Source organism: Anabrus simplex, chromosome 6 (genome assembly GCF_040414725.1).
Source record: "Anabrus simplex isolate iqAnaSimp1 chromosome 6, ASM4041472v1, whole genome shotgun sequence".
Taxonomy (NCBI): domain Eukaryota; kingdom Metazoa; phylum Arthropoda; class Insecta; order Orthoptera; family Tettigoniidae; genus Anabrus; species Anabrus simplex.
The window spans coordinates 283,158,209-283,171,826 of record NC_090270.1 but is presented as its reverse complement, the minus strand read 5'-3'; the positions used below and the strand labels follow the sequence as shown (position 1 = coordinate 283,171,826).

The 13,618-nt window shown below is 37.5% G+C and overlaps 1 protein-coding gene across 2 annotated transcripts in view; it reads right to left on the bottom strand.

Annotated features, from left to right (window-relative positions):
• Ing5 (inhibitor of growth protein 5) overlaps nt 1-13,618 on the bottom strand; it is a 206,863-nt gene that overhangs the window by 162,578 nt on the left and 30,667 nt on the right. For both annotated transcript variants that reach the window (XM_067150450.2, XM_067150451.2), the window contains exon 3: nt 3,641-3,752. In XM_067150450.2, coding sequence (XP_067006551.1) covers nt 3,641-3,752 — 112 coding nt within the window. The remainder of the gene's footprint in view (nt 1-3,640; nt 3,753-13,618) is intronic.

Genomic DNA, 13,618 nt, shown 5'->3' with positions numbered 1-13,618 from the left:
GTTTAATGTGCTATATATTTTTAGTGTCTTATGATGTGGCATATATATTTTAATGTGTTTATGTACTCATGCCCATGCTCAATCAATAGGTTTTAGTTTATTCTAACCATCACTATTTTTAATCAGAGCTATTTTAACGCAACATACTGCAATATATTTTACTTCCATTTTTATCAGACATCCGGATGTTCTTAAGTAACTTCTTTGTAATTTATCCCATGACTGTAAATTTGTGTGCTAGCTGATGATGGCCAAGATAGGTCGAAACCGGTACTAGTGTAATAATTCATCCACAATAAATGTATTGATCGGTGGAACATTTATCTTATCTATTACATTGACTCCTATGTCATATTAACGAATATTCCAACTCATACAACCACTAAGCCTCCGGGTCAATGATCACGGTTCATTAACAATGAAATTACTACAGGCAAATAGGACATAAAAAGCTTTCCAGTCTGCCAAACACACAAAAATTCAATAAAAATTGTAACACTATAAACATTCCTGTGAAAATACACACTGTTACACAAAGAACGATATGTTTCGTTCAACAAGAACATCCTCAGATTCTATCAAATCACTTAAATCATGTGTAAATATGTACAGTATTGCATAAACCTGCCAATGATAGAGAGTTAGTTGATAATATGAACAAGTATTAACAAATGATGATTTTATATGTATCAACCAACACCATATTAACATAATGAAAAACAAAATTCTGTACTTATCTGGATTGCCGAAGCTTAATCCGTTGTTATCAAACACTATTTCACAACTGTAGTCAAGGGAAAGCTAGTGGAAGATTTTGGGCAAAGCATGTTGTTCCACGGAGAGGGGAGGGGACGCAGGGGAGGGACTACTGGAACGTTGTGGATCTTTCCTACTGGATAGGAGAGAGAAGGTCAGTACTTTCTCCATGTTACCTCACCATCAAAAATCCCAAACTCCCCACGTTAAGAACCCTCCCCTTGCTATTTCATTCCTTTGTCCCAGTCTGAATTCTCCTACGGCATTACCTTCTCTTCCTTGGACTACCACTGCATTCCAGTCTCCCATCACAATTAGATTCTTGTGTCCGGCTCCATGGCTAAATGGTTAGCGTGCCGGGGGGTTCCCAGGTTTGATTCCCAGCAGGGTCGGGAATTTTAACCATCATTGGTTAATTTCCCTGGCACGGGGGCGGGGTGTATGTGTTGTCTTCATCATCATTTCATCCTCACCACGATGTGCAGGTCGCCTACGGGAGTCAAATCAAAAGACCTGCACCCGGCAAGCCGAACCCGTCTTGGGATCTCCCGGCACTAAAAAGCCACACGCCATTTCCAGTTCATTAGATTCTCATCTTCTTTTACGTATTGTACTAAATCATCTATCTCTTCATATATTCTTTGATTTCTTCATCATGTGCTAACTAGTAGGCACATAAACATTCCTCCCCAAAATACACAAAAACTCGTGTCCCATTAGACCAATAGTATATCTTAAAGATGCACCAAGTTATAATTTTAGCAAACAACTCAACAAAATTCTAAAAGAGAAAATCTCACTTAAAGAAGATAGATCAATTAAAAACAGCCTAGAACTAATTAGAGAACTAAATAAACTTAAAATAACAGAGAGCACACGTATATCAATTGACATCATCATGTACACCAACATACCAGTAGATAAATCCATTAAAATTATCAAAAATCTTCTTACAGAAAACACTTTACCAAGGAAATTATTAGCCTTTTTAGGACAATGTTTAACCAAAATTGCTTTACATTCAATAACAAAATCTATTGTCAAAAAGAAGGGTTAGCCACAGGCTCACCATTGTCAGGTATAACAGCTTTTCTTAATAATTTCAAAAACTTCTTCTTAACCAGCCAACATTCAAAAGGAATCGTACACTGGAACAGACACGCAGATGACGTAATATGCATGTATGATAATGACATCACTAATGCACACCAGTTGTTAAACACACTAAATTCTTTACACAAGTCCATCAAGTTTGCAATGGAACCAGAAACTCTTTAGACATCACAATCAGTAGGAATAATGAAAACCTGTCTTACGAAGTATACAGAAAGCCCACTCAGACGTCACACACTACTGACAACGAGTCGAACCACCCATACACATACAAGATACCAGGACTGAATACTATGATACACAGAGCTATTTCCATACCAATAAACACAACGGATTTCATTGAAGAGATACAAATAATGAAATTGCGAAAGAAAACAACCATCCTCCAAGCACAGTAAATAAACTTTTAAATAAACATAAGAAAAATGCCCGGGAAACCACATCATATCACAGGGAAAAATACATGGTTCTCAACTACGTTAACAAGAACACATACAAAGTAGCTAATATTTTTTTTTTAAACAAGGTCTTAAAGCAGCCTTTAGAATGAGCTACACACTGCAGAGACACGTGAGCAAGTGCAACCCAAACAAAAAAGACCCTTTCTCCAAGAACCTAATTGCAATGCCACATATATAAGACAAACAAAACGTAATTTCCACACAAGATACAAAGAAGACATAATCGGCACTCAGCCTTCGGAGAGTACATATACGACAGTTCACACCATTTCACTGACATTAACACAGACCTCAATATTTTACACATCGAAAATAAAAGTAAATATTTGAATATTAAGGAAGCAATTAAAATTTACGTCACAAGAAAAGCTAACGAAACCAACCTAAATGAACATACACATTTAAAGAATTCCCCGCTCTTTGCTCTCTTACATAATATCTGGTCAACACTTATTGTTTACATTAGCGCTTAACAGCTTTTTCTAGTATGGTTTACCGTAAAAGTAACATCTAATAGATACTCTCCATTTCTATTCCGCACTTATTGAATCATTAACTTGCACTTATCCATAATACATAAATACATTATTAACCTTCTCCCCCCAACCTCCCCAATCCCAGTAGATGAAGGAAGGTTCCACAACACACATCGCCCTGCCCCTACTTCTCCATCCCCTCTCCACAGCACAGTATGTTAGATTATAATACGAAAAAAGTACTGACCTGTTCTCCCCTATCCAACAGGAAGGATCCACAACGTTCCAGTAGCCCCTCCCCTCTCTGCGGAACAACATGCTTTGCCCAATATCTTCCACAAACTTTTCCTTGACCACAGTCATGAAATAGTGTTTGGTGACAATGGACTAAGCTTTTGCAATCCAGATAAGTACAGAATTTTGTTTTTCATTATGTTAATACGGTGCTGGTTGAATACATATAAAATCATAATTTGTTAATACTTGTTCATATTATCACCCAACTATCATTGACAAGTTTATGCAATGTAAACAGTACTGTACATATTTTTGCATGATTTAAGTGATTTGATAGAATCTGAGGATGTTCTTGTAGAACGAAGCATGTCATTCTTTGTGTAATAGTGTGTATTTTTTACAGGTATGTTTATAGTGTTATAATTTTTTATTGAATTTTTGTGTGTTTGACAGACTGGAAAGTTTTTTATGTCCTATTTGACTAAGTCAACACTGAAAAGTATGGCTTCCTTCTTAACAAATTTCTACAGGCACTCACACCATAAAAAACTATATGGATGACAAAAAATTCAAAATTAATTACAATTAGATTCTTACTTTTTGTAGTTCCTGATTCATCCTGATTTCTAGAATTACTCATGGCTTTGTCTTGAATTTCAGCTTCAAACCTAGCAAGATCTGAGTCCAACCTTCGAATATGTTTATCAACCTGCAAAGGAGGAAAAAAAAAAAAAATATGTTAATTGACAAGGTTAGATGAGTTGCTTCTAATAACCAACCAGGCTGGTTAGAACACTATAATTTGAAATACAATTCCCAAGAAGTAATCTCCCATCAGGTCATTCATAAGTTAGTTTCTTTTTGGTTTGGGTTATACATCACACCGACTCAGCTAGGTCTTATGGCGATGATGGGATAGGACAAGGCTAGGACTGGGAAGGAAGGGACTGTGGCCTTAATTACAATAAAGCCCCACCATTTGTCAGGGGTTAAAATAAGAGACCACAGAAAACCACCTTCAGGGCTGCTGATGGTGGGGTTCAAACTTATTATTTCCCGAAAGCATGCTCACAATTATACGACCCAAACTGTGCAGCTAACTTGCTCAGTCAAAATTTTTATCTGATGATAATTTTGGTAGAGAAATTAGCTGAAAGAAGTGGGGTAGATTCCATAATGAAATTACAGACTCAAGATAGGCTTAGGGCCTAGTTGCAAGTATTGGACATAGAAATGTCGAATCAAGTAATGTGTGTGGGTGTGTGTGGGTATATATATATATATTGTACCAGGAAAAGTCATAGGAAAAGGGGCATGAGACTTATCTAAGGGAGTGTTCAGTTCTCAGGAGCCGGTACAGACAAAGGTGTTCGCATTGCGAAATAATAGATGTTATTTTTAAGATGTTAAGTTTATTCAACTTGTTTACGGCACAAATAACTTCATTATTTCGCATTTGAAAATACAAATTAACTTTAAATTTCCTCTGTTGGATTTACTGTTGTCTGATTCCAGCAATATTATGAATTTTTGTGAATGTTGGCAATAAATGAAATTTGAAACTAATCACTCTTTTTATTAAGTTCATAGAGTTCGCAAAATAAATATCACTTCACTTGGAAAGTAATTCTCCTAAAGTCTTTCTAGAATATTATCACTTAGAATTCCTAAAGTCTTTCTAGAATGTTAGCACTTCAATAAATAAATAAATAAATAAATAAATAAATAAATAAATAAATAAATAAATAAATAAATAAATAAATAAATAAATCAATCAATCAATCAATCAATCAATCAATCAATCACTACTGATCTGCATTTAAGGCAGTTGAGACAGTTTCAGATTCCCTATCTGTTTTCCTAGCCTTTTCTTAAGTGATTGCAAGGAAATTGGAAATTTATTGAACATGGCCCTTGGTAAGTTATTCCAATCCCTAACTCCCCTTCCTATAAACGAATATTTCCCCCAATTTGTCCTCTTGAATTCCAACTTTATCTTCATATTGTGATCTTTCCTACTTTTGAAGACACCACTCAAACGTATTCGTCTAATGATGTCCTCCCACGCCATCTCTCCACTGACAGCTCGGAACATACCACTTATTGCAAGTAATAAATCTCATTTTAAATCTGTATTGAATATCATATAATATTAAAATATCAATATATCTTTATTTCCAAAAATGCTCCACCCATTCAACACAATACACTACTTCTTACAATTAGGACTCATACCCTACTCCCACCATCCCAATTAAAATTCCTACAGTCATTCTAGAAGGTTAGCACTTCAAATTCCTAAAGTCTTTAGAATGTAGCACTTCAAACTCCTATATTCTTTCTAAAGTTAACACTTGAAATAAAAGAACAAAGTTACTCTTCTCGCTAAGTCTAGTATTACTTTATAATTTACGAGTACTGTTTAACTCTTTGAAAAATTACGTGAATTGTATGACTTCTAATTGGTGATGAAAGTTTGTTGAAAATGAAGTAATCACTGTCTTTACAGTTCAATCTTTGAGATAAAAGTCTGTTGGTAAATGCACTCATATCACCTGAATAGTCTTGATGCTGGAACTGGAAAATGCGGTTCAGCGAACAGCATTTGGAATTCCTCTGATGTCATGATGTCCACCATAGTACTACATACCACCTCCCACAATGTACCATGTTAATTCCTATGTCATCTCCAACATCAGGATGATATGGTGAAGTAGACACTCGGTCAGGGTTTCTGGTATCACTAATGAGTTTCGCGAACACGAGGAAGTTCAACTGACTGTATGTTACGAGTGTCGGATAAGCATGATTTGACTAAGTGAAAAATGTTAAATCACTAGTAGAAAGTAATTAGAAGCACAGTTCAAATCACAGTTTATCGTGCACAGATTCAAAATTAGAAGCACAGTTCAAAAAATAATTATAGCTTGATTAATTAGAAGCACAGCTCAAAAATAATTATGGCATTATTAATTAGAAGCACAGTTCAAGACACAGTTTATCAAACAGTTCATCCTATTTACACACGTAATTCACATCACTGTCTTTAAAGCTCGATGTATGACAAATGTTTCGTTTCTAACAACGTACGAGTTTGAATCATGATCGTGTTACCAAGTGTAAATTTAGTTCACACACAACACAAGTATGATGTAGATCAGACGTCCCTAACTATTAGTTGCACCTCAGACTTCAAGGTGTTCACTAAAACAAATGCGGAGTTCCCTATCATCAGATCACAATCATCCTTTTGATTTGCTGGAATTAAGGATAATATGAATTATTTCCCTTAAACAGAGTTAGTAGTCCACTCAATTCTCATAAAATAACCGAAATATTCACTCGGTTGTCCACTATCACAGTTCAAAGTAAGTCAAGTGTGAGTTTCAATACAAGAAAAGGCTAAGTAAAGTCATTCACTTTCGATCACGAAAAATTTTAAGTTCGTGAATCTCAAAATATAAGTGCAGAGCTAACACTGTGAAATGTTAAAGTTCATCTCGGCACACACTGGAATTTTTCTAAGTTCTGAAATACTGTATAAATTTTACGAGTATGACAACGAAGTTACTAGGTTCGAGACCCGTATGCGGAGACAGCGTGACGGTCTGTCATCTGTGAGTTGCAATTTGTAACTGCTTATACCTCGCCAGGACCTGTCCTTTTATACAGAATGTTGAGGTCAGCTGCTTGTCCTCGTGGAAAAATGCAATTTCCTTGTAGCTGCATATCTCAACAATCCATGAACCGATTTACGTGAAATTTGAGCACGTTGACATTTAAATAACGAGCTACATGACAATGTACTTCATTTCTAAATACCTCAAAGGGTTTAGAAGATATAAAATACCTTGTGGTACATTCTAGACGATTAGGCAAAGTTCACGTGATAATCGCATCATCCCATGTGCTTGCAGCCGGTGGCGTAGCTCGCTCGCTTCTTGCTTGTGGCTTTGTGCCGTCCCGTTACCTCGCGCGTTCTTCACGTGTTTGAGCCGCCCCGCTGCAAATATTCTAATTAAAAACTATGTTCCAGGCCATAGGCATTCCTGGTACAATATATATATATATGTGATTTTAGCGCACACAATTAGGAGAATAAGTGAATGTTCTCTGAAAGAGGTGGTCATTTGTTTCTAGTTTTGGAACACCTCTTTAATTCTTTTACTACTTAATTTCAACTCGAGAGTAATTTGGTATATTTGTCATAAAGTACTAGAAGAGGAATGGTAGAAAGATCGAGTAAGGTAGAGGGCTTTTTGATACACTAGACTACCCAGAGAGAATCTGGAAAAGGGAATGGATGAAGATGAAAAAGAATAAGAATAAGTGTAATTTGATAATTTCAACTGATTTATATATTGACCCTTAACTTGAGGATAACTTGGTTGTGGCATATGTTTCAAGGTTTTTAACTGTATTTTCTTTAGGGTTTCCTGTGGTTCATGACAGCCATTTCAGTCCGCTGTCCAACTTTCTATAGAGCGCAGGTTTAAAATGACTAAATTAATATTGAATTTGTCCAAAAAGTTCTCAGAAGCAAGGAAGAAATACACTGCAAGGGCATATGAAATTGAAATGGAACATCAAGCTGCCTATCGCAATCAATGACGCATCCGACTAGCCGAATAATCATCCTCTCGGCCTTTAGTAGCTGAGGTCCCGATTTATTTCCTGGCCAGGTCAAGGGATTTTAATCTTAAATGGTTAATTCACTCCATTCAGACATCACACACAACACTATCCTCCACCACAACAACACATGAATTTCCATACACGGCAGATGCTACTCTCCCTCATCGGAGGATCCACCTTACAAGAGCTGCACCAGCATAGCAATAGCACACAAAATTATAATTATAGCATAGACATCTCAATGTATCATCAGGCAACAAAAATTAAATCTAGAGCCAGTCCCATGGTATAGGAGTAGTGAACCTGCCCAGAAGCCAAGGGTTCAATTTTCAGTTAGTCCAACTAATTCAATCTACAGACTAAAGACTGGAATGGATTTCATTTAACCTTGCGAGACTGACTGGGAAGCTGTCTAATATGAATGGCAGTGGGCCTGGTCATGAATGTCAAGCAATATGGCTGAAGATGATATGCTGACTATGTGCGACTCCAATATCTACGAACCACCTGACTGGGTAGAAGTCATCTAGCCAGGCACAATTCTCTTCATAAGCTGTAGTGCCACAGGTCTTTCTTGAGTAGTTCAACAATTAGAAAACTGAAGAAGAGAAAGGATCTGCTGGACTTCTTACAAGGAACATTCGCTAAGTGCCTAGCAGCTCTTCATCTAATTGTTTGTGAATAAGGATAAATGATCCACTAGATAGCAGTAATGCAAGTTTTAGCTGCCCACAATGACTTGTTCACTACAGATAAGGAGTCAGAGATAATCTGTGAGCAGTGTATTAGAACACTATTCTGTCCGACTCCAAAGTAGTTTTTTTTTTTTTTTTTTTTGGCAGTTGCTTTACGTCGCACCGACACAGATAGGTCTTACGGTGACGATAGTATAGGCCTAGGAGTTGGAAGGAACCGGCCATGGCCTTAATTAAGGTACAGCCCCAGCATTTGCCTGGTGTGAAAATGGGAAACCACGGAAAACCATCTTCAGGCTGCTGACAGTGGGATTCGAACCCACTATCTCCCGGATGCAAGCTCACAGCCGCGTGCCCCTGACCGCACGGCCAACTCGCCCGTTAAAGTAGTTATTTACGTTTGTTAGTGCATACTGTGATCTATAACAGTAATAACTAATAATAATAAAAACTGGAAGTCAGAGAGAGGAGAATTCTCAGGAAGATCTTAGGTCCGGTAAAGGAAGATCAGGAATTCCATAGACGGTACAATTCCGAGCTCTACGAATATATAGAAAGGCTCTCTGATTGTGCCAGCAAAAGGAGAGTAGCTTTCTATGGCCATATAGTAAGACTGCCTCCAAAAAGACTTCTTACAAAACTGCACAAAGTTATTTTGGTATCCTCCTAGTCAATACTATAATATTTTACATCTGATTAAGACGAAACTTTACACAGACATAGACATGTTTCGACCCAGCATTAGGTCATCCTCAGTAAGACATATATAATGAATTTAAAACATTGGGAATACAAAATGAAATGTTAGTTAAAAAGTTTTTCTTAAAAAGCATGATGAATGTTAAAAACTTTGAGATGGTGATCAAGACTGTTTTAACGATCATTCATTATGTGTGTCTTACTGAGGATGACCCAATGCCGGGTCGAAACATGTCTTATCTGTGTAAACTTTCGTCTTAATTGGACGTAAAAATATTATAGTACTGAAAAGGAGTATACCAAAATAATTTTGTACAATTTTGTAAGTTCAACTGTCAATACGGATGTAACATTAGATTCATAGTCTGTAATCCCAAAAGACTGACCAATCGCCTTCTGGCAGAACAAGATGATTCGTACCACTTGACTGACAGAAACTGAGGACATTGAAGAATTAGGAATATCAGATCTTCAAGATAGACGGTCTGTACAACACGCCCTGAAAGAAGTCTATGGATTTCAGGAAAAACCCCAGAAGAAAGGTACCTCCCTGGACAGATGAGAGAAAGGAGTTACACTAGCAGAAAATGCGAGTATACTGGGAAACTATCAAAGCTCAACAGTTATAGATCAACAGTTATACCAGACTGAATTACTGCCTTCATCACATGAAGTACATGACAAGGAAAAAGAAACTGCAAAACTCTATTTTTCACTTCATCAAAAAACTTGAAGACACCACTATAGCTGAAATCCTAGAAGATGAAGAACTGGTCAAATGTCTTCCAAGGAAACTACCAATGGCAAGCCTGTTTATGAGCTTTTGAGTGATGATGAAGCTAATAGTAATAATAATTTTGTGTGGCTATGTCTAGACTGGTACACCCCTTGTAAGGCAGACCCTCCGACGAGTGTGGGCGGCATCTGCCGTGTGTAAGAAGCTACATGTTATTGTAGTGAAGGATAGTGTTGTGTGTGATGTGTGAGCTGCAGGGATATTCGGGACAGTAAAAACACCCAGTCCTCAAGTCAAGGTAATTAACCATTTAAGATTAAAATCTCCGACCCAGTCGGGAATTGAACCCAGGGCCTTCTGAACCGAAGAATACTATGCTGACCATTCAGCCAAGGAGCACAATATGACATAGCTGAAGACTACAATGTTCCTTTCGATTATGCCAAAGTAACTAAAACTAAAAACAAATGAGGATCAATGAAAACAATCATGCATCACTTCAGAAGGGTCAAAACACCAGCTATTTCATTATCAGAGATATTATGAACAAGGAACAAAATGTGAGAAACTCATATAGGAGTGTGGCCTAATTTTCAAGAGACAAGGGCTAATCTAATGGCCGTGCACAATGCACAAGGCTAGAGCTCGTGAATTGACTGCTTTCGATGCTGGATCAACCCAAGTTTGGAATTTCAAGGTGGTTCACAAGGTTGTTAATCACAAAGTTACTCACTTTGTAACAAACAAATAAGCTCAATTGCCAGAAGAGATTGAGAGTTTTGTGACTACATTTGGTACTGAATTCAATGACAAGATTCTTCAAATTATTCATCAGCTGAAATTCTGAACAACCAATATGGATTTAATTATGAAATTCACACAGACTATCTGGAATCAGTGAAAGAAACACAATTGTTGGAGTAAAACCACCACCTGGAATATCACATTCATATACAATTCAGCCCACTGCACGGAAAGGAAAAATTTTTCTCCCCATTTTTTTATTGTCTAACACGAGCCAAGCAGCGCATCTAGTCCCCTGTGCAACAGATGATCCAATCTCCTAACATACATACAAAGTGTTCAAAATCGGGCAAAAAGGGCAAGAGTATTCTTGAACAATGGCGGGATAACTGTCTCCGTCCAAATGTTGGAACTACGTTGTCTGGTTTTAGATTCATTTTCATTACATCAACAAAATCTGTTTGTAATTCCTGATAAACACATACAGGTAACAATCATTCCACCTGGTGCAGCTTTCCTTTCCAACCTTTGGATGTATACTGTTTTTGTCAATGGAAAAAGTTTGCCGAACCAGTTCAGATGCCCCATATTCAATAATATGATTAAGCATCCCTGGAAGAAAGCTACATTTCTAGTTAAATGTGGTGGCTTTAATCCTCCTAACTATGATAGCTGTAACATTGAAGATATGAGTTGCTCAACTCCAAACTGCACAAAAGCATCATTCATCCAATGAGCTTACTGTCTTTTACATTCGTGCTTAATAGATTTCTATACGCACCACAAAATTGTGGAAGTATATCAAAGGACAGTTAACATTAGGAGAATAATCATAATTTACACCCAAGTTTCCAGTCGTATTTGTAACCGTTACTTCAGCGGCTACAACAAACACAGTAAAGGGAGGAAAGTAAGTGCAATTACACGGTACCTAAGACACTACACACACAAGAAAACAGCTGATGAACTACGCGGAACTCCACCGATAACACCACTGGTAAATATAAGTGGGGGCAACTTGATGATAAAAACCCATGAACGTGAAAGGAGCTGGGAACCTACTAAGGGCATGGAGATGGCTTAGGTTGCAGATTCCGGAAAATCAACCCTGATCCTTGATTTTCAAAATATATTATTTACCAAAACATTATTTACAAAGCACTTTACAAACAAATTCCAAACAATTTCAGTCATACCGAACTTCTGAACTACAAATTACATGTTCCTTGAGACACACAAAGTGGATGTTCCTTGACAATAGCTTCTATAATTTCAAAGAGTCAAGCAAATACCATACATCTAATTACAACCCAAGTCGTACAATACAATTTAGAGTGAAGTTAAACAATACAATTTAGAGTGAAGTTAAACGTATCTTTCAAAATATCTGAACAAAACTAAACATGTCAAGTGACACGGAACTACTAGAGGCAAAACGCCAAGGTAAATACATAAAACTACAATTTACCAGTTTAGTGAAACAAGGAAAGGGGAATGCCTCAGAAACAAACAGGCAAGCCCAGCTGAAAGGCTAAGGCATCCGAAATAATTAGAGTGGCGAGTCTGGGTGAGGTTAGAGCAAACTCCTATATGAAAAGGTAAGTGAACATTAAGTGAAATTTAAGGTGGAACAGAAATCGAGAGTGCTTACCCCAAAGTGGCCCATCCCGGTAGCGAGACGACGTCAAAACTTCGGACAGTCAAGTGAAGGAGAATAGACAGACAGACCACAAAATGATGCCTCCCTCTCTTTAAAAAGGAAATCCTGGCCTTGGAGTAGCCAATCAGAATGCAGGAGCCCGCCTATCGCCACCCAGATTTACCAATCACAACTCCTACTTCAGTCGCGAAGTATAAATAATTTTCTCGAATACGCATGATTGCGAATCTTCCATTTCCAGAACAGTCAGAACATACTTTCTAGAATACACAACTAACAAGGCCAATACACCCTGTTCAAAAATTCAAGTTACAACTATCTGGATAGTTCCAGTAAATATAGAAATGAAATCTAGTTGCTACAAATATCATATGTTACTAAAATATTTACACTGTACAGGTTAGGTAATTACATGAAATACAAATAAAATATTTTATCACCACACTTTAGATCATACAGTAAGAACTACTTAACAAGGTATACAAATAAAATCTTCAACAAACACTTTCCACTTCCAATATATTTTACACCTGTGACATCTTCCTCCCCATGAAAGTCGAGCCACGCTCGACCCTAAACATAATTTACTGGGGAGAGAGGCGATTAATTTAGAAAACGTTCTGACTATAGTATAGATACTTGGACCCTGTCAATTTTTGGTAAGTGATAACGCAAGAAAGAGCCTTTTCTTCTGTCCAGTTCCGGAATTTCTGTTTTGATCTATCCATTGCTCATGTAACCGCTACCCCGTATTACCTGAAGCCAAATTATGCTGAGAGAGTAAATCGTAACCTGCAGATTGCAAATAGCTTACAACTAAATCTACAGGGTCACCAACAATGGTATTTACCCCTCCCTACCTGGCTTAAGGTACCTTGACCAGGGAGAGGTGGACTTTGCTGATCCTTTTCCTTTCGGGATCGCTCACCAATAATGTCACCGGGGTAAGGAACTTTAAGATGGTGCAGGGACCTTGAAATCTGGGAGCTAACTTACCGATAACATGGTCCGCAGCACTACTGACGGGGTGCGTTTTAATAAACACCTGGTCACCCACAGACAGATCGTGCGGTCTTCGCCCGTGGTTGTAATTACGCTGAACCTTAGCGTAATAAACCTTCAAGTTCTTTCGTGCATGGTGCCAATTAGCTCGGATCTTTTCTGGGCTGGCATTGTCGGGCAGAAGATCATTAATTGACCACAGATTAGATAGAGGAGAATTTGGAGTAAAAGCCAACATTAACGAAGCAGGGGTATGCTTGTGACTTTCATGGACAGCAGTGTTAAATGCAAACGACAACTAATTTAGTGAAGAATCCCACTTGGAGTTGTCTGAGGAGTGATAAGCAATCATGATTTTCTTGAAGTTGACTTTCTAACAATAAACCAAAACAAACAGTCACTAC